Source organism: Taudactylus pleione, unplaced genomic scaffold (assembly GCF_031769625.1).
Source record: "Taudactylus pleione unplaced genomic scaffold, aTauple2 ptg000228l, whole genome shotgun sequence".
Classification (NCBI taxonomy): Eukaryota; Metazoa; Chordata; class Amphibia; order Anura; family Myobatrachidae; genus Taudactylus; species Taudactylus pleione.
The window spans coordinates 1,879,162-1,901,161 of NW_028284630.1; the positions used below are offsets into that span (position 1 = coordinate 1,879,162).

At 45.9% G+C, this 22,000-nt stretch overlaps 1 protein-coding gene across 2 annotated transcripts in view; it reads right to left on the minus strand.

Annotated features, from left to right (window-relative positions):
* DPYD (dihydropyrimidine dehydrogenase) overlaps window positions 1–22,000 on the minus strand; it is a 1,460,234-nt gene that overhangs the window by 1,354,270 nt on the left and 83,964 nt on the right. For both annotated transcript variants that reach the window (XM_088479173.1, XM_088479172.1), the window contains exon 2: window positions 14,464–14,574. In XM_088479173.1, coding sequence (XP_088335299.1) covers window positions 14,464–14,574 — 111 coding nt within the window. The remainder of the gene's footprint in view (window positions 1–14,463; window positions 14,575–22,000) is intronic.

Below are 22,000 nucleotides of genomic sequence, written 5' to 3' on the forward strand. Positions count from 1 at the left end.
CAGCGCTTCCCTTTGTTTTCTGTTGTTTACATTTGTTTGAGGGTCACAGCTCCTTCTTGTTATTAGGTGAGCTGCAGGAGCAATATCATTATATTTATATAATAGTTTGCTTTGGATTGGACATATTCATTCTTTAGCGCCCGTTTTGTTGTCCATTTGTTCTCACAAGAAACTTCTTTATATTTCTGGATGATATAAGCTGTTATTGTATTCATTCTACAGTATAAGGACAGAGTAAGGGTATAGTCATCCTTAATACTTACCTTACGCAGTACTGATAGGTAACATTGTTATGTAATTGTATTTTTAATACAATTAATACTCTGTATAATAGAGTTTGATGCATCTAATGTGAGAGATACCTGCAAGGAGATTAAAAAGGTATTGCTAAAAGGTATCATTTAGTGTGTATATATAATATGAGATATGGTAAGAACTTACCCTTGTTATCTCTATTTCTACGAAGTCCATAGGGTTCCACAGGATACCTTGGGGTATAGGTGTGACGTCAGTCGCAGGGCACCAAAGAGTTAAGCTTTCAGCCTCCCAGGATGCACTAGGTCCCCCTCCTATACCCCGCCCCCGGGCCAAGGCACCTCAGTTAGTTACCAAGCCATAGGCCGGAGGAGGAGAAGGAAGAGAGAGAACAAAGATCTGGACACATACAAGAATCACATTCTCACCAGAGGGAGACGGAAAACTGGTGACCAGAGCAAAGCCCATCTGCAGCACAGGTGCGACAGGGCGGGAGTCCTGTGGAACCCTATGGACTTCGTAGAAATAGAGATAACAAGGGTAAGTTCTTACCATATCTCATATTTTCTACTTCAGGGTCCATAGGGTATCCACAGGATACCTTGGGGATGTCCCAAAGCAGTATCCTTTAAGGGTGGGGACGCTCCTGTGCAGAAAGGAGAATCCGCTGCCCGAAGGAAGCATCCTGAGAGGCGAAGGTGTCAAACCTGTAATACCTCACGAAGGTATGGACAGAAGACCACGTAGCAGCCTTGCAGATCTGAACTGCCGAGGCACCACGTCGAGCTGCCCACGAAGGACCCACAGACCTAGTGGAATGAGCCTTCAGAGAAGGAGGGACCGGTAGGCCTTCATGAAGATAAGCTTCAGAAATAGCCATACGGATCCAGGCTGCCAAAGTTTGCTTTGAAGCAGGCCAACCCTTTTTACGGAAGCCATAGAGGACAAACAAAGCGTCCGACTTCCTAAACGAAGAAGTGCGGTCAACATAAGTCCTTAAGGCCCGCACAACATCCAAAGAGGCCTCACCCACGGAAAGACCCGGTGAGTTAAAGGCCGGAACAACTATTTCCTCGTTAACATGAAACTGGGAAACTACTTTGGGAAGAAACTCGGGCCGAGTGCGGAGCACTGCCCTGTTCCCATAAAAAACCAAGAAAGGGGGTCTACAAGAAAGAGCCCCTAACTCAGAAACACGTCTGGCCGAAGCAATGGCCAGAAGGAAAACAGTCTTAGCTGTTAGCCATTTAAGATCCACTGAGCCCAGTGGTTCAAACGGCGGTCCTTGGAGAGCCCTCAGGACCACAGCCAAATCCCAAGGCGCCACAGGTGGAACAAAGGGCGGCTGAATGCGGAGAACACCCTGCATAAAGGTGCGCACATCCGGGATTGTAGCAATCCTACGGTGAAACCAGACAGATAGGGCCGAAACCTGTACCTTCAAAGAAGCAAGGCGAAGCCCATGATCTAGTCCCGCTTGCAGGAAGGCGAGAATCCGAGACAGACGAAACTCCCGCGGTGCATAACCTCTCGGTCGACACCACTGGAAGAACGTATGCCACACGCGATGGTATATCCTCGCGGAAGACGGTTTCCGAGCTCGTAACATGGTACGCACCACAGAGCTGGAAAACCCCCGGGACCTCAGCATGGCCGTCTGAACAGCCACGCCGTCAAAGACAGCCGAGTCAGGTCCGGGTGAAGGCAAGGACCCTGAGACAGAAGGTCCGGTCGTAGCGGCAACCGCAGAGGACTGTCCACGGACAGACCCTGAAGGTCTGAGAACCAGTGCCGTCTGGGCCACGCGGGAGCTATCAACAGGAGCGTCCCTCCTTCCTGTTTGAATTTCCGGATTACCCGTGGAAGAAGGGAGACCGGAGGGAACAGGTATGCGAACCGGAACGTCCACCGGACGGACAGAGCATCCACCAGAGACGCCCCTTCGTCTCTTGTGCGAGACCCGTACACCGGCAACTTGTTGTTGTGCCGGGACGCCATGAGGTCGATTTCTGGAAGACCCCACCTGTCCACCAGTAGTTGAAAAACGTCCGGGTGCAGGGACCATTCCCCCGGATGAACGTCCTGGCGACTTAGAAAGTCCGCCTCCCAATTTAGCAAACCCGGGATGAAGACCGCTGATATGGCCGGAAGATTGCGCTCCGCCCAAACCAGGATCCGAGAGACCTCTACGAGAGCCGCCCGACTGCGAGTTCCTCCTTGCCTGTTTATGTAGGCCACGGTGGTAGCGTTGTCCGACTGGACCTGCACCGGGCGACCCTGGAGAAACCGCTGTGCCTGCTGGAGAGCATTGAAGATCGCACGGAGTTCCAAGATATTTATTGGAAGCTGCGCTTCTGTCGGCGTCCACCTGCCCTGGAACAAGTGTGGACCCGAAACTGCTCCCCAGCCCCGAAGACTGGCGTCCGTTGTCAACAGGACCCAATTTGGAACCCAGAACGGACGTCCCTTGTTGAGGTGGGTCGTCTGTAACCACCACGCAAGGGACAGGCGAACTTCCTGGGTGAGCACAATCGTCTGGGACTTCAGAGACTGAGTCAGCCCATTCCACTTGGACAGGATCAGGTGCTGCAGAGGTCTGGAGTGAAACTGGGCGTATTCCACCATGTCGAACACCATGGAGCCCAGTAACCTCATCGCCGAGTGTAAGGACACCCGGCGGCTGTGCAGGCAACTGCGCACCCTTGACTGTAAAGCAGAGATCTTGTCCTCCGTCACGAAGATCCTTTGCTGTCCCGAGTCCAATAAGGCTCCAAGATGCAGAATCCTCCGAGACGGGATTAGAGTGGACTTCTGCCAGTTGATTAGCCAGCCGTGCCGTTGCAGCAGTGCAATGGTCAGGTCCAAGTGGCGTAACAGGAGCTCTGGAGATCCTGCCACCAATAACAGGTCGTCCAAATACGGCAACATGCGGACTCCCTGCAGCCGCAGAGAAGCCGCCATGACCGCCATCACCTTGGTGAAAACACGTGGTGCTGTTGCCAGGCCAAAAGGTAACGCCCGAAACTGGAAGTGGTCGCTGCGGATTGCAAACCTGAGGAACTGTTGATGGCGCAAAAGAATAGGGACATGCAGGTAAGCGTCCTGTATGTCCAATGACACCAAGTAGTCCCCAGGTTCCAGCGCCAGAATGATGGACCGTAGGGTCTCCATCCGAAACTTCGGGACCCGCAAAGACTTGTTGAGTGCTTTGAGGTTGAGAATCGGACGATATGACCCATTGGGTTTCTGTACCAAAAATAGATTTGAATAGAAACCCTGGCCCCTCTGGGAGAATGGAACAGCCACTATAACTCCAGCCTGGAGCATAGTGTGCAATACCTTCCGCAGCTCCGTAGCCTTGTTCCGGTCTGATGGGAGACCCGTGGTGAAGAAGCGAGCCGGGGGTCTGTGCCGGAAGGAGAGGGCGTATCCGAGGGAAACCACCTCCAGAACCCAAGTGTCTGTCGTAGTGGTCGACCAACACTGGGCGAACTGTAGCAGGCGGCCTCCCACCCTGGGATCCCCCAAAGGGAGGCCCGGACCGTCAGGCCGCAGGCTTGTCATCTGGCTTGGGGGCCGGACGTCTGGTACTCCATGCCTGCTTCCGGGGCTTGACCGATTTCTTAGGGCCAGCCTGTCGAGGAAACGACTGTGGTTTGGGCCTGCCCTGGGCCCTAGATGACCGAAAGGACGATGGTCCCGAACCAGAAGGAGCAGCGGCCGACGGGAGACAAGCAGATTTGGCTGCCGCCAGCGTGGCCACAATCTTATCCAGATCCGGACCGAAGAGAACTTCTCCGGTAAACGGCAACGCTTCCAGACCTTTCTTGGAATCTGCGTCCGCCTTCCAGGATCGCAGCCACAAGGTGCGACGAGCATCCACCGCTGCTGAAGAAATTCTAGACACCAGAGTACTAATGTCTAGAGCCGCCTCGTTGATGTAGGTGGCCGAATCACGGAGATTGCCAATCAACTCCGCCTGTTCGGCCGGACAGTCGGATTCAAAAGAAGCCTCTAATGAATCCGCCCAGCGCTCCATCGCTCTGGCAACCCCGCAAATGGCCATAGCCGGCCGTGCTGCCCCCCCTGCAAGGGAATAAGCGGACTTCAGGCAGATTTCTACCTTGCGGTCCGTAGCATCCTTAAGGGAGGACATGGATGGCATCGGCAATGTGGCACTACGGACAAGACGGGTCACATGAGAATCCACCTGTGGAGGGGATTCCCACTTAGCAAAATAATTATCCGCGAACGGATAAGCCACCGCCAGGCGTCTCTGCGGCTGGTATCTTTTGCCAGGTTGTTTCCACGCCTCCTCTAAATGGTCCACCAACTGACCCGAAAGAGGAAAGACTGTGGCATCGCCCTTCACATCTTTGAAAAAGGCATACTTAGATTTAGCCGCTGGGGGAACTTCGTCCTCAATCACCAAGGCTGTGCGGACCGCCCGAATAAGTCCAGGAATATATACTTTGGACTTAGCATCAGCGTCCTTAGTATGGAGAGGTTCCTGATCGTAAGGATCCAGAATCTCCCCATCATCAGACGTCCCTTCGTCATCCTCATAAGGAGCGGACAGAGACGCCACCGGCCTTTTATGAGGCCGCATCACAGACTCCCCTTGCAACACATCCGACAAGTGCTGTACAGAACTCGTCAGGGAGTTAACCCACGCTGGCTCCTGAGAACCCGGGAGCGGGGAAATAGGGAGACTTTGGGGTACCAACAATTGTCGTGGGAACCCCTGCATGGGTGACGACACCACAGACTGCTGGGACAAACCCATCGGAGTAAACGCGGGCTGCGGAGCTAACTGGCCCACTAAAGCTGTTAACGCCTGAGCGAAACAAGCCCAGGGCGGCTCCTGTACCGGTGCTGTAACCGTAATAGGCCGCGCCATGGACAAACACTGCCGGCAAAGGCCCTCCGCGCTACCCTCCCCCTCCGCTAACGGTACTTTGCACGTGGTACACTGTAGCCGGAGGGGAAAATCACTTTCAGACATGATGGCACCACGTATGTGACCTCTCTCACCAATTAAGTATTAAATAGGCGAGAGACCACCCTGCAGCACCGCACCGCAAGGGCTTTAGCAGAAGAACAGGGACAGTAATAAAGCTGACAGTTTAGAGAAGAAAAGTTACAGGCAGCGCTAGCACAGTCACATACAATGCAGAGAAATAACAATTCCTGCACTAACAGCGCTGATTACTCAACTACACAGACACAGGGCCTGGTAGGACACAGCGCTGCATACACAGACCTGAGCCACAGCGGAGGAGAGGTATGCGGGGGGACCCAGACCACGATGCTTCCGTCCAGCGCTTCCAGCAGCGTTCACCATGCGTTCTGGAGAAGATGGCCGCCGAGGAGCAGAGAGGAGGCTGGCCTGGGGGAGGAGCGCTGCCACAGGACCAGTCGGCAGCATGCAGAGAGGGCTGTGTGCAGCGGGGGAGGCGCCGGCTGTGAGACAGGGAAGGCGCGCTCCCCTGGCATGCATTTAACCCCTGGGACGCCGCAGCGCTACCGCTCTGCTGCGGTCCGCTGTCCCAGGGGGTAGTGGAAGCGCAGGTTGGTCGCCTGGCTCCACGCTGCAGCCAGTCCCCAGGGAGCCCCCTGCCTGGGGACTTAGGACCATGTGATCAGCGGGGACCCACCGCGGGACCCCGCTGCTTACCTCTGTCCCCCTTGAATCCGGCCATGGTCCGGAGCATCTGGGGTCACCGCTAGCTGTGACCCCAGACGCCCACCAGCATCCCCGGATCAGTACCGGCGTTCTGGTACCGGCGGGGTGTAGGGAAGACAGCATGGACGTCAGGACTGACAGTCCATGCTGTTCATCCAGATGTGCAGCCACAGCTGCATGAAGAAGAAGCTTCAGGGGCTCTTCTAGCCCCCACTCCAACAGGTGCACCCGACTCCGGCCGGGCACCAAACTAAACTGAGGTGCCTTGGCCAGGGGGCGGGGTATAGGAGGGTGACCTAGTGCATCCTGGGAGGCTGAAAGCTTAACTCTTTGGTGCCCTGCGACTGACGTCACACCTATACCCCAAGGTATCCTGTGGATACCCTATGGACCCTGAAGTAGAAATATATATATATATATATATATATATACATATATATATTTATATATATATTATTATGTGTGAAGCCGGCACTCCATTGCTTTGTCATAAGTACTTGCGCACAGTGCCTATCCCTAATTACTGCCTGTGATTGGAGAGGGATATCAACAGTACATGTAGGGGCGGCACACAACTCCGTCTGAGTCATCAACATTTAAGGATTTTAATACATGTCCTTTCCTAAGGACACAAAAAAGGCTATAATATATTATATATATATATATACAGTCAGGTCCATAAATATTGGGACATTGATAGAATTTTCATATTTTGTCCTCTATTCACCACCACAATGGCTTTGAAATTAAACAAACAAAATGTGTCATTTACGCAGGTGGTGCATTATTTCATATACAATTGGCACACTCTGAAGTAGCCAATATCCTATATAAAGTACTTCGATTAAAACTTAGCAAAAAACGTTGAAAGATTCAGTAGATTTATGTGGTTTGCTGTCAGCAAAACTGTTGGTGAAAGTTACACCTAAGAAAAGTCTGAATTTGGAACAAAATTGGCTCCATACAACATTTTGTGTTCTGCTAAGGTAAAAAAAAAATAGTACATTGAAAACCGTGTATTGTAAATTGCATAACTATAAGACTATTACTGTAATGCAACTGGTTTCAATTACTTTTGGAATCACAATACCCCACAAGGTTGAAATCAGCCCTGACCCATAAGGGTCCAGAAGCCAGTCGTTATTACCCTCTTCCAGGAATGTCCCTGTTTAGTCCCCTAGCCTACTGAACAATAAGGCATACTTGCCTAATGCCTCCTGATTAGGCCAGGAGCCTCCCAATAATCGTGTGCCGCTCCCACCCCCCCGGAAAAGCAGACAAGCCTCCTAGCCGCCGACCCCTCAAGACCCCCCCGCAGTTACAACACAAATTCCGGCAGCGGGGGTGGCCCATGACACGATTCATGCTGAATCGCGTTATCATGATCTCGCCTCCTGCTTTATAACGCTTGTAATCACAGCATTGTGTAGCGGGGACGAGGCCAAAATTATGCGATCACGTGACCACGCCCCCGCACTGCCCGCAAATGCCGGGTAATATGTCCGGCCACGTCCCCCTATGCCGGCCACACGCCCTGCTATGCCGCCTGGCTGCTCCCTCTTGGAGAGGGCAGCCAGAATGTCGGCAAGCATGCAATAAGGATAAACCATGAATACCAGCTACTGGTCAAACGTTAACTCAATTCTTATACTACAGATGCTTGCATCAACAGCTTGAAGAGGTATCTACTAAATTACCAAGGATTTACTTATGAAATTAACACAATATCCACTTGGTGCAGTATATTAATGTCACACAGGGAAGAACTTCCGCAGCCATTGTAGCATATATTAGGTTTAGTATGTAGAGAGGAGATATAAATTATAATTGATAAGTTGGAGACACAGGTCAAAAGTATTGTGTTTTGCCTGGACACATATAAACTTTTTTCATTTACCAATCCTATTCTAATAAAAAAAATAAATCCTGTTTATTTTAGTAGATCATGAAGATCTAAATTTACTTATTTTATCTGCAAAACACTCACATGGTTACCCTTAAAAAGTGGGAGGCACATATAGAAACCATTGTAATTCCTACACCGTTCACCTGATTTGGATGTAATTACCCTCAAATTAAATCTGAAAGTCTGCAGTTAAAGCACATCTTGTTTGTTTCATTTCAAAATCATTGTGGTGGTGAATAGAGGCCAAAATCAGAAAATTCTGTCAATGTCCCAATATTTATGGACCTGACTGTATATATATCTTAGGGACATTACATCACATTATAATAATCCCTATTAACCTATAGACTTTCCCAAGTAGGCTCGTTAGTACATAATGATGCTTGGGTGGAGACATTTAGAAAAAAAAAAGGAATTGGTAACCTACAGTAGGATTCCTTTAACGGTTAAAGAGGTATATATACACTCGCACATACAGAACTGCACACATAACATTAAAGCCACTGACAGGTGAAATGAATAAGACTGATTATCTTGTTACAATGGCACCTGTCAAGAGGTGGGATATATTAGGCAGCAAGTAAATTCTGTTGATGTTTTGGAAGCAGGAAGAAAATTGGGCAAGCGCAATGATGTAAGCGACTTTAACAAGGACCAAATTGTGATGGGTAGGCGACTGGGCCTGGACCAGAGTATCTCCAAAAGAGGACTTGTGGGGTGTTCCTGGTATGCAGATGGTTAGTGCTTACCAAAAGTTGTCCAAGGAAACACAACCAGTGAACCGGTAACAAGATCATGGGCACCAAAGTCTCATTGGTTAGCACGTTTGGTCCGCTTCCACAAAAAAAGCTACTGTAGCACAAATTGCTGAAAAAGTTAATGCTGGCTATGACAGAAAGGTGTCAGAACAAACAGTGCATTGCAGCTTGCTGCATGTGGTGCTGTGTAGCCACAGACCAGTTTAGAGTGCCCATGCTGAACCCTGTTCACTGATGAAAATGCCTACAATGGGCACGTGAGCATCAGATCTGGACTATGGAGCAATGGATGAATTTGGTCTAAATTGACAAATTCAGTTTTCCTTTACATCATGTGGATGGCCAGATGTGTTTGTGTCATTTACCTGAGGAAGAGATGGCTCCAGGATGCACTATGTTCTAAGAAAAGGAGTAAATTAGAGAAAGGCAAAACAGCTCGGGAAGGCAGAATTAACAATTGTTACGCGCACCTTTTGGTTTTCATCTCCGTAGTTTATAGCATTTTACACAGTAGCTCCTTCCTAAATATGTATTTGCACATTCACGAGTTATATTCAACAATTCACTACATCAGTGGTTCCCAAACTGTGCGCTGTGGGACCCTGGGATGTCTCGGGACACTTGCAGGGGTGCCTCAGGTTGGTGGTCCAGCACCAAATCAAATTATTTATGGTCAATGAAATGTAAATATGTGGATAAACAGAAGTGCGAACCTGTCCACCACCACATAACTGAATCTAAGAATGACAATTTACTTCACTTTATTACTGTACTACATTTTTTTCTGAATTTCTCAATAACAAACTTTTAGCTTAGGGGTGCCTTGAAAACAATTCTGTTACACTAGGGCACCGAGATTTTAAAAAGTTTGGGAACCACTGCACTAAATGAATGCACTATTAAAAAAAAGGTTTTCACAATTTCACAAGCTTATAGATGTGTTTCAGTTCATCATTTCTCTAATACGTACCTATCACACAATGGGTGTCATTCAGCAGTGGACACAATTCCAATATTTACACAAATAGGGCGATACATGTAAGACGCACTGCGCACGTGGCGCGATCACTTTGCGATTACATATGCACATAGCAGTTGCATTTCTAGAGAGGAGGGGGCCCATGTGCAGTCTCTGGCACAGGCCCCCCTCCTCTCTGTCCAGCAGCCGGTAGCGCACTGAGCTGTGCGCGGCCAGCGCCGGAGTTATAGACTCTGGATACTAGAGTGGCCATTTTCCAGTAGTTTTTAGAGCGCCGGACCCCCGCTCCGACGTGGGACTCTGGAGAGGTAAGTATGCTATGGGTGCAGGGTGTGCGGTGCGTGGTCCCCTGGACCTAGGGGCCCGTGTGCCCCGCAGACCCAGCACCCATTATAGATTCGCCCCAGGCACATAGGAATCATGTCATGTGGTCAGCATTTGGGGGGAGGTAACGGGAGGGGTTGGGTGAACGCAGGCATGTCTGAACATTTAAACGCTGTTCCGCGGTCATGCATAAATGATCCATTGCTATTGCTTTTGCAGCATGAGACCTCTCTGCGTGCAAGGAGAGCTGCAATATGTGAGACAGGTCAGGCCTGTCGCAGTGGCCGCATGGCTCCCCGATCTGCGTTTATGTTACCGATATTTGCGCAGGCATGCAACATAGGACACAAATGAGAAGGCAGCAGTGGGCATCCCTATGCCCGGATAAGCTTTTCTACTATTAGCATATTTCGCAGCTGCAGTCCGTGCGAAATTGTAGCTGCGATCACATGAGCATCCTCTGGTGAATCAGGCCCAATGTCATTCACATTATTGAGGCAGCATGTTGGCACAGTGGTTAGCATTTTTGTAGTTTGATTTTTGTAGTTTGATTCCTGTCCAGTGCCCTATCAGTGTGGAGAATGCCAGGGCCGGATTAAGGGCCGCATGGGCCTGGGGCTGAAAATGGTCAAGGGCCTATACTGAGATGGGGAGGAGCTGTGACCAGTGCTGTGTGGGTGTGGCTAGAGCCATGTGGATGTGCACACCACTACACTGTCAGACCCACATTAACCATAAATACAAATGGTGCCTTGTAAAAGTATTCAACCCACTTTGCATTTTTCATGTTTTGTTGCCTCACAACCTTGTGTGAAGGTGTGCATCATTTCATTCACAGAACATGCCTACAACTGTGAAGTTGTGTTTTTTTATGTATTGTGAATCAAACAACATTTAGGACAACATAACAGAAAACTTATGCGTGCATAACTATTCACCCCCCTATAGTCAGTACTTTGTTGAGCCACCTTTTGTGGCAATTACAGCTGCAAGTTGCTTTGGATAAGTCTCTATGAACTTGCCACATCTTGCCCCTGGGATTTTTGCCCATTCCTCAAGTTAAAATGCTCCAGCTCCTTCATGTTGGATGGCTTCCGCTTGTGAACAGCAATCTTCAAGTCTGACCACAGATTGTCAATTGGATTGAGATCTGGGCTTTGACTAGGCCATTCCAACACATTTAAATGTTTTCCCTTAAACCACTCGAGTGTTGCTTTAGCAATATGCTTTGGGTCACTGTCCTGCTGGAAGGTGAACCTCCGTCCCACTCTCAAATCACAGGTAGACTGAAACAGGTTTTGCTCAAGAATATCCCTGTATTTAGCACCATCCATCTTTCCCTAAACTCAAATCAGTTTCCCAGTCCCTGCTGCTGAAAAACATCCCCACAGCATGATGCTGCCACCACCATGTTTCACTGTGGGGATGGTGTTCTTGGGGTGATGGGATGTATTGTGTTTGCGCCAAACATAGCATTTTCCTTGGTGGCCAAAAAGTTAAATTTTAGTCTCATCTGACCAGAGCACCTTCCTCCAAACATTTGGGGAGTCGCCCACATGCCTTTTGGCAAAATCAAATCGTGTCTTCTTATTTTTATCACTAAGTAATGGCTTTTTTCTGGCCACTCTTCCATAAATCCCAGCACTATGGAGTGTACGGCTTATTGTGGTCACATGCACAGATACTGATTAATGCCCTCCTTGCCTGGTCTGTGAGTTTTGGTGGGCGGTCCTCTCTTGGCAGGTTTGTTGTGGTACCATGCTCTTTCCATTTGATGATGATGGATTTGATGGTGCTGGGGGATCATCAAAGATTTGGATATTTTTTTATAACCCACCCATAATTGTACTTCTCAACAACTTTGTCCCTGACTTGTTTGGAGAGCTCCTTGGTCTTCATGGTGTGATGCCTCTTGCTTAGTGGTGTTGCAGCCTCTGGGGCCTTTCAGAAAAGGTGTGTTTATACTGACAGTTCATGTGACACTTAGATTTCACACTGGTGGACTTAATTTAACTAATTATGTGACTTCTGAAGGCAAATGGTTTCACCAGAATTTTGAGGGGCTTCATAGCAAAGGGGGTGATTACATATGCACATGCCAATTTTCTGAATTTTATTTATAAAGATTCTTTTTTATATATATTTTTCTCATTTCACTTCACCAAATTAGACTGTTTTGTGCAGATCCATCACATAAAATTCAGATTAAACAATAAATAAAGGACAGGTTGTAATGTAACAAAAAAGGTAAAAAGCCAAGGGGGTGAATACTTTTTCAAGGCCCTGTATATAATAGAAAAAATGTGATTTATGGCCAACTGTGTGACAAGCTAAGCAGCTGGTCATCATCATGCTGACATGCAGATGGGCCTTATTTTTCGTGGAGGCCTAGAGCTGTAGCTCTATTTGACCCATTGTTGGCCCTGGAGTTTGCATGTGCTTCCCATGTGTGGATGGGTTTCCATCCACACGCAAAAAATCAAAAACATACTTGCAGGTTAATTGGCTGTTAACTAAATAAATTACCCTAGCGCAGAGGTTCCCAAACTTTTTTGAATCACTGCACCCTAGTGTATTAGCATTGTTTTCACGGCACCCCTAATCCAAAAGTTTGGTACTGAGAAACTCCGAAAAAAATTTAGTGCAGTAGTAAAGTGAAGGAAATTGTGCTTACCGGTCATCCTTAGGCTCAGTTATGTGGTAGTGGACAGGTTTGCGCTTCTGTTTGTCCTCATATTTACATTACACTGACCATAAGGAATTTGATTTGGTGCTGGACCACCAACCTGAGGCACCCCTGCAAGTGCACTCCAGGGTGCCGTGGCAAACAATTTGGGAACCACTGCCCTAGTGTGTACAGTATGTGTGTGTGCTTGTGTATTAAGAAATTTAGGGCCTGATTCAGACCCACTCGTGAGCGGCTGTCCGCTCGCAAGTGGGTCGATGTTATGGACTGAGCATGCGCACGACGGAGGGAGCTCCGTCGTGCGCATGCGCCAGACGCGACGAGCGAAGGAAAGTCCTTCGCTCGTTGTGTCCGATCAAAGGGGGCGTGCTGTCAATGTTGATTGACAGCACGCCCCCTTTGGTGGGCATGCCGGGGGCGTTCCCACGGGAACGCCTCCCGTCAAAAGCCGGCCCACTGACATCACTAGTGATGTCAGTGGGAGTGATTTTGGCTCTGATAGAGCCAAAATCACTCCGGAGCTTGCGGTTGAAAACCTCAACCGCAGGCTCCGGCTCGCAATTTCGATGGTCGCGATGGTCACGACCATCGCGGCCATCACAATGCACGCTCGTATAGCCTGTGGGTGGTGACCCACAGCTATACGAGCGTCCAGGAGGACGCTCCATTTTCATGGAGCCCGGCCCTCATTCAGAGCGTGCGCTCTGCTCAGAGCGTACGGCTCTGAATGAGGGCCTTAGTCTGTAATTTACAATAAGGCAGGAATTGAAATGCATTTTTTTAAAATAATAATTATACTGTGACTCCGGATGTCTCTGATGGGTGGTGATGTCCCCACTGTCCTGGCTTCTAGATGTTTTATGAATATGGATTCAATAGTGGTCTTCAAAAAGTATCATAGACATGATTCTGTTCTGTTCAAAAATATGATTTCACTAAGGCACCCATTTAGAGAAGCAGAGTCTGTATAAGAGGGAATTAAACTGTCAATGACAGATTTGTAATATTGAGCTATATGAACCAATCCTGATATTAAGAGATTCTTCAAAGATGAAGAGGATCATTGTGTTACTTCATTCTAGTGAGTGATTGAGTCAGTCTAAAAAGATATAGGGCCTGATTCAGACCCACTCGCGAGCGGCTGTCCGCTCGCAAGTGGGTCGATGTTATGCACTGAGCATGCGCACGACGGAGGGAGCTCCGTCGTGAGCATGCGCCAGACGTGACGAGCGAAGGAAAGTCCTTCGCTCGTTGTGTCCGATCAAAGGGGGCGTGCTGTCAATGTTGATTGACAGCACGCCCCCTTTGGTGGGCGTGCCGGGGGCGTGCCTCCTTGACGGGGGCGTTCCCACGGGAACGCCTCCCGTCAGAAGCCGGCCCACTGACATCACTAGTGATGTCAGTGGGAGTGATTTTGGCTCTGATAGAGCCAAAATCACTCCGGAGCTTACGGTTGAAAACCTCAACCGCAGGCTCCGGCTCGCAATTTCGATGGTCGCGATGGTCTCGACCATCGCGGCCATCACAAAGCACGCTCGTATAGCCTGTGGGTGGTGACCCACAGCTATACGAGCGTCCAGGAGGACACTCCATGAAAATGGAGCCCGGCCCTCATTCAGAGAGTGCGCTCTGCTCAGAGCGTACGACTCTGAATGAGGGCCATATTCCCAATTAATTTGATTTAGACATAATCTATGGTCTATCAAGGAATTTCTTATTTTGTGCCCTAAACTAGGATAATCACAATAAGAAGGTTAATAAATCTAGCATTTTATGGTCTGGTGTCGGGAATAAGGTTTACAGAGCATATAAAACAATATAAGAAGTGTACAAAACTCAGACAAATAAGAAAATATGGGCAGTACGTACAGAACAGCTTCTGTCAGGATTTCGTTTCCACTGCTTCTTAACCTGCTTTTTTGCTGCTGTAGAATGTAAACTAGCGGAAGTTGCAGTCCGGGGGTTTAGTGCCAGAATATTCTGCAAACAATGAAAAATTGGATGTAAATAATAATCCACTGCTGTTAACTAAATTGTACAATAAAAAACATATTAGTATCCAAATATTTCAGTTAATTTACAAAAATGGCTAGCAACTGGCATTTAACCATTGTCAGAAATAATCGGATTTTACAACCAGAACATTTTATTTTACCAATTGGAATGTAAAATTCAAAAATAAAATAAAAATAAACACGATTGCTGTAAGATTTTTTTTTTCTGTTCCTGTCTATTTATTTATTTTCATTAGCACTGCTTTAAAATGTTAACACATTTATTAGGTAATTTCATACATTACAACAAATTCACTGAGGAGAACATGCTGGAGAATTAAATATATATATTTTTTGCTTTCAAATAACTTTAACAAAAATTTAGCTCTAGTATTTAAGCAAGATTGGTAAAAAAAACAATAATAGTAATTAAAATTGAAATTTCAGTATACACAAAATGGAAGTTCTGTACTAAAATAATATAAAGGGCATTAAAACAACTTTTTTAACTGAAGCTGTAAATCATTAATGCTTACAAAATGGATGACCTTTTAATTATTTCCTGGTGAGTGTCTTCGATCTTTAGGCAATAAGTAACATTAAGGGCCTGATTCAGAGGTGCGCACTGTGGCGATGCCGCACGTTAGTGGCTGTTGTTTTCCTTCTTTGCATTTGTCTGAGCCGCACTGTGTATGCAACCCGATGGTTACCGTTGGGAGCCACAGAATACGTTTATATGCAGAGGGATGCAATTTCAGTGGGCGTTTCTGAGTGGTTACAGGGGGGGTACCTAGCCAGACGTGGCCAGTGAATACATCTTTTGCCGCACTTGCTGTGATTCCAGTGGCCATGTTCAGATTGGGATGCTGCGCATTCATAGGGCTGGTGCAATATTCATTGGTTCGACCATTTTTCAGCCAATGGTGCATGTTAATGTGCACAGCGGTGGATTAGCACTGCAGCAGGTGGCCCTCTCTGTGTGAATCTCTTTGGCTATGATAGCATTAGCATAAATATGCAGTTGCACTGCAGCAAAATAAGCAGTCATGGTTGCATTAGCACGCACCTCATAATTATGCCCTAAACGAGTACCCAGAATCCTCTCTGCAATGCTAGAATTCACGGATCTACAGGGAGGTGACAAGGTGAATATAATGATAGAGTCATTTCACTTAGGTCCTGCCCCCTCTTCATATCTCTCAAAATACAGCATTATCACACAATGGGAGGGACCTAATCAAATGATGCACCTGTCTCCAGACAAGAGGGATGAGGCTGAGGGAGGGGGAGTATGAGACTGAGAGACATTGGGAGAGTCACAAGGGGGATGAGGCCGCAGACACAGGGGAGGGGGATGAGGCTGGAAACAGGGAGAGGATGGAAATTAATACACGGGGGGGGGGGTGAGGCTGGAGACAAATTATTTCTGCCTTCACCATATCAATGAAAACTGGTATTTTTGTAAAATAAATTGGCTTTCTCCATTTATTAATAGTGTGAGTGCTTACAGTTTACTATTAAGTTAGCATTTTTCTGCATGTAAGCACAGTGGCGTAAGTTCATCCCAGACGCCCGGAGGCAAGTTATAATTTGGTGCCCCCCCGTCACACCCGCTGACAGTGTAATGTAGCAATTTGCATGTAGGCAGGCTGTAGATAGACAAAGGCAGCAGCTGATGGTCTTACATGGAGCTCTCCACTCGTGTATGGTGGCTTCTCAGGTGCCGGACAGGGGTGCCATGGTACACTCCAGGTATATAGTTACAGCCCTAAGTGGGGTGAATATGTTGTGGACAATGGAGGAGGTGCCCCTTCAGAGCTGAAGCCCGGCAGCAGGCGCCTCCATTGTCTCCCATAGATCTGCCCCTGTGTATGCATGTATATTATGCATCCCAGCCAATGGAAGAGCAGAGCAGGCAGAACTTTTCATGGGTCTGGTTTTAACACAGGAATAAACAAACACCCAGTGGTTGCTTTGTTTCATTTTACCCTGGTAATATGGCGGTGGGAGATAGAGATATTATGGGTCATGTCCTAATTGCACCAAAGGCTGCTATTGCACAACTTTGGAGATCTGACATAATACCTAGTCTGAACTCTATTGTAAACAAGGTCCAAAAGCATTGTGATTTCGAGACTGCTGAATGCAAATATTCCACTTCTGCATCATCTCCTCACATGAAGTGGTTTCGGTGGACTGAGTATAGGGAAAAGCAGGGATGCTCCTCCTCTCAGAGCAGGTTTACTGATCTTGGTCTCCTCCATTCCCCTACATTAGTTTTATCTAACTCCTAGGGGTATATTTACTAAGGTGCAGGTTTTTAGAAGTGGAGATGTTGCCCATAGCAACCAATCAGATTCTACTTAACATTTATCTAGCACCTTCTAGAAGATAATAGCTGGAATCTGATTGGTTGCTATGGGCAACATCTCCAATTCTAAAAACCCACACTTTAGTAAATATTCCCCATAGTGTAGGTCCAGATATATGCAGTGTTAATTTGTATATACGATTCTATTGTGTATTCTGACAAATAAATGTTGTCTTAATTATTTGTTCACCCCCCCTTTGTGTTCCTCCTTTTCTTTTCTGTATCCTTTGATTTGAAAATTCAATGAAATGTAATAGTAAAAAAAATAAAAACAGTGATTTGTCTCCCAAATGCATTTTAGAGATATTGGTTGTAGGGGTTGCATGACCACCTTGGTCTGTTTGACTGACATATACACCTGTGTGTGAGTGTGTTTGTCCATAGTTTTGTTCTTTGTGTTTGCTTTATTTATATAAAAGCCAGGATTGAAATGTTTTGCTAATGATCAGCTAAAAAGTAATGATTTCAAAGTGTGACATGTTGTTTAAAAAAAAGTGTTTGTTTATTCCTGCGTTAAAACCAGACCCATGAAAAGTTCTGCCTGCTCTGCTCTTTCCTTTGGCTGGGATGCATAATATACATGCTTACATGCAGAAAAATGCTAACTTAATAATAAACTGTAAGCACTCACTATATTAACTAAATGGAGAAAGCCAATTTGTTTTACAAAAATACCAGTTTTCATTGATATCATGAAGGCAGAAATATTTTGTCTCCAGCCTCAATCCCCCCCATTTATTAATTTTCATCTCCTCCCTGTTTCCCCAGCCTCATCCCCCTACCCTGTGTCTCCAGCCTCACCCCCCTTGTGACTCTACCAATTTCTCTCAGTCTCATATATCCCCTCCCTCAGCCTCATCCCTCTTGTCTGGAGCCAGGTATGATCGCTCCCGTTACTTTACCAATCAGGGCAAAAACTTCCAACCAAACTGGCTCTAAGAAGGGGCATGACCAGAATATGCAAAAAATACTACCTACATTTCAACAGTTACTCCAACAATACTTAGAAATAGAGGGCCATATTTTATGTTGTCTCTCAGGGGTGAAATATGATCTGCGAATCAACTTAATAAACATTTCCGAGTGATTAATAAAGTGGGACATTTAAAACAAGTACAAAAAATAACATCCCAGTCTCCTTCATCAAGTGTCCTGGAAAGATCTTCCTCCCATTTCTTTTGACATGCCAATTTACTAGATATTTGGGATTGGTACCGCCACGTGATGCCCCCCTTATGGTTAGAAGACTGAAAGTGTTTTAAAACATATTCGGGGAGGGATAAATGTATTGCTGAGGGAGGAGACTTTGAATCTAGTGGCGCAACTGTAAATATTTGTAAAAGTCCTGCTTTGGAACATTAAACATACCCTGAAGAACATAGAATGGTACTACCACCTTATCAGACAGAATATCCTTTAGAGAATTTATCCCACTCCTCACCCAAGAATGCCATTGTAAGTTTGCAATTAAACTGGCAATGCAAGGTAGCGACAGAGCAGGAGCTGGTAGTGTTATTTTCTTACTAGTTGACTTGATACAAATTTATGCCACCCAGTAATAGTGGACTGGACTGACTTAAGAGGCTTGTTGCCTAAAGGTTGAACAGAGACAGGAAGCCACAGCAAGACGGAAAGAGCAAAGGGTTTCACAGCATCCTTCTCACATAAGACACATGGTTTAAGCTTGTCCCCCTCAAACCAGACTCTTGCTTCATTTAGTAGACAAGCATATTGATATTTCTCTAAATCGGGAAAAGCTACTGTACCTCGCCTTTCAATTTAGGTAAGGAAAGAGTACCTTTCGCAATCCTTGGTTTACCTCCCTTTCACACACACATAGAACAATAACTTTATTACATTTATTGCACAAGGCTTTAGGGAGGATCCTATGTATGGTACAAAATAAATATAAGAGTTTTGGGAGTAATACCATTTTAAAGGTGGCTATTCTGTCCAACCAAGTGACTTCATGAGACATCCAGTCTTTTGTGAAAGTCTCAAACACTTTAAGGGGAGGAATATAGTTACGCTCGATAATATCTCTATCTCTGGCCAAGTGGATAACCAAATATTTAAGCAAACAGGATTGCCAAGCATACTTAAAAGACTTAAAAGATGCCTTAAGAGACTCTGAAGTATCATTAGGGATATTTAAAGGGAGGGCTTCGATTTTAGTGGTGTTAATTTATAAAAAGAAACCCTAGAACAGGCTTCTAAAATGCAATGTAGAGCGGGGAGAAAAACCTGGGGTTTAAGCAGGCAAAGCAAAATGTCATCCGCAAACAAACATATCTCCCACCCCAAGGCCCTGAATAGACTCCGCGACCCTGATCTTCTCAGCCAGAGGCTCAACAGCTAATGTAAAAATTAAGGGGGAAAGGGGACACCCCTGTCAAGTGCCATTAGTTATATAAAAAAATGGAGAGAGACATCCATTAATTACTGACATTTCTGATCAACCAGCTATATACTCTCTGATAGACAGATGACTGAAATTTACCCTTCAATCTTTTTTTAACTATAAAATATTTGTATCCAAACTAATAAACTATCACAATATCTCAATATGTTACAAAAATCCAAGAAATTTTATTCAGGGACGACACAAATTATATTTTCAAAATGCTCAAAGACGAATTGTGGTTCTCAGTTATAGACTAATGTTAAACTTATATCATCTCTATCAGCTGTTAACTTCAACTAAATCTTTTGATGGACAAGGTTAGAGGTGAGAGAGTATAGAACGATTAAAACTGTACACAGCATGCCATAGGAGCTTTGCAGTAATATGCCAGGTAGAACTGCTGGATATGCCTGACACTGGCAGATGACTCCTCATTTTATAGGTCACAGTACTTTGACAAAGCACAATTTTAGCAACATTTATTTTACCAAAACCTTTGCCAATCTGTTTTACAACTGTTCCTTTACTCTTTGCTACTGGTGATTTCACAAACACTTATTATTCCGTTTTTAGATTCTGTGGCCCAATAAGTATCCAAATCGCTGCAAGTAGCAGTAGTGGATGCAAAATAACCAGAGCAATTAAACACTGCTCTGGTGCCGAGACAGCTGATATGTTAGCTGTCTCCGCATTCCCCTTCACTGCTACTTCCATAGCAGCAAAATTTAGCATTGCTGAGTCTGACTCAGCAGTGCTAGTGCGCCTGCGTGAACTGGGCTTCACGCTATCACGCAAAAAGCCACAGTGTCAGGCAGAAGCAGGGGCATTTCTAGAGAGGAGGGGGCCCGTGTGCAGTCTCCGACACGGGCCCCTCCTCTCCACCTGGTGGCCGGCAGCGCACTGAGCTGTGCGTGGCCAGCGCCGGAGGTATAGGCTTTGGGCACTAGAGTATGCCTAGAGTCTATAGTGTATGCACAGGTCACTGGGAAAATGGCCGCAGCAGCCATTTTCCCTGTACTGCGCATGCGCAAATGACGGGAAAATGGCCGCCGTGGCCATTTTGCAGTCGTTTTTGCAGTGCTGGAACCTCCATGCCGACGTGGGACTCTGGAGAGGTAAGTAATATTATGGATGCAGGGTGTGCGGTGTGGGGCCCCTCTGGACCCAGGAGCTCGTGTTCCCCGCACACCCTGCACCCATTATAAATACTCCCCTGGGCAGAAGAAACTGGACAGGTGTGGAAGGATCTGAAAGCGAATCCATAGGGAAGTAGAGGGTGTGGGAGCAAATACCATCTGAAGATGGTGAATACTGCTGCACTCAAGCTCCAAAAATATTGTATTTTCTGAGTTTGATGAATTTAGATCCCCATACTAGTGTATGGGGACAGCGGGCCATATCGGGGCTGAAAGGTAAGCAAGAGACATCAGTGATATCTTCTGCATTATCTTTATAATGAATAGCCTAATACTTAATTTCTACAAAAGTAAGTGAAAAGGCTAATCGATGAAGTTGGTTAAAGTCAATCTCAATGTTGAGAGTGTCAGTTTGATTTCATGTCCCATCTCACGTTTATTTATAAATCCAAAATATAGGGTGTGTTAGCTTAAAGAGATGTGGTTCATACTGTGTGGCCCAAAAAGTACAGTTTTAAGAGTCGTCATTATCTACCTTTTTCAAGAAGTAATTTTTAAATGCAGTATTACAGTACTTTTCTGTACAGGACTCAACCAATTCAAATTAAGGCACATGCATAAAAACACTGGCATGCTTTAACAACTACATTTGAACACGATACAATGACTAACTTAGCAAGTAGGCATGCTAGATAACTTAAGAGTTACCTTACACTTTAATAGAGAAGCTTCTCCTATTATCTGGTGCCAAGGTCCAATCACCTGAAGCTTCTCTATAAGAACAACGTTCCTGTTCATTATTTGGGATTACCAGAATATGACTTTCAGGACTGTGGCTTTGGACTCCGTATATCTGCGATGGACTCAGTTACTGCACTGGACCACCGCTAATTAAGGATTCCATTCAACTATTCTATAGACCTGGTAAAAGCACCTTAGCTGGACAGTTGTTTCCCACAGGACATTTACAACTTGCATATGAATTGCTTACTGCTCATGAATTGCATATTGAATTAATGCCTTTGTTCCACTATATCTTTTATCGTTGAGTATCTCATTTTAATGAGCTATTATTTGTTTTTTGATGTATTATTGTTTTATCAAGTAACTTTGTTTTAATGTATCTTAATACAATCTTGGATTGCAAGCGCTGTTTTTTTCTATCATTCTATTATTGTACTAAGGAGACTGACTGACTAATTCCTCTTTAAACAGCAGCTTTAGAATAACAACACACAGCAGCATCCGTTAATTATTATTTTATAATAATCACTACTCCGCTACACATAGTCTTGTCGGGCAGCAGCAATGAGTTGTTTATCCAACTTTGATGACAGGCATAATAGGAGGCAAACGTATATTTCTAAATGGGATTAATCAGGAAATAGTAATATGAAACATGTAGAAAATGATTTAAAAAGAGGATTTTTTTTTAAACTAGAGGAATTACTCAGATTGGATTAAAAAAATTGGTTAGATAGCACTAACCTCCAAAAACATT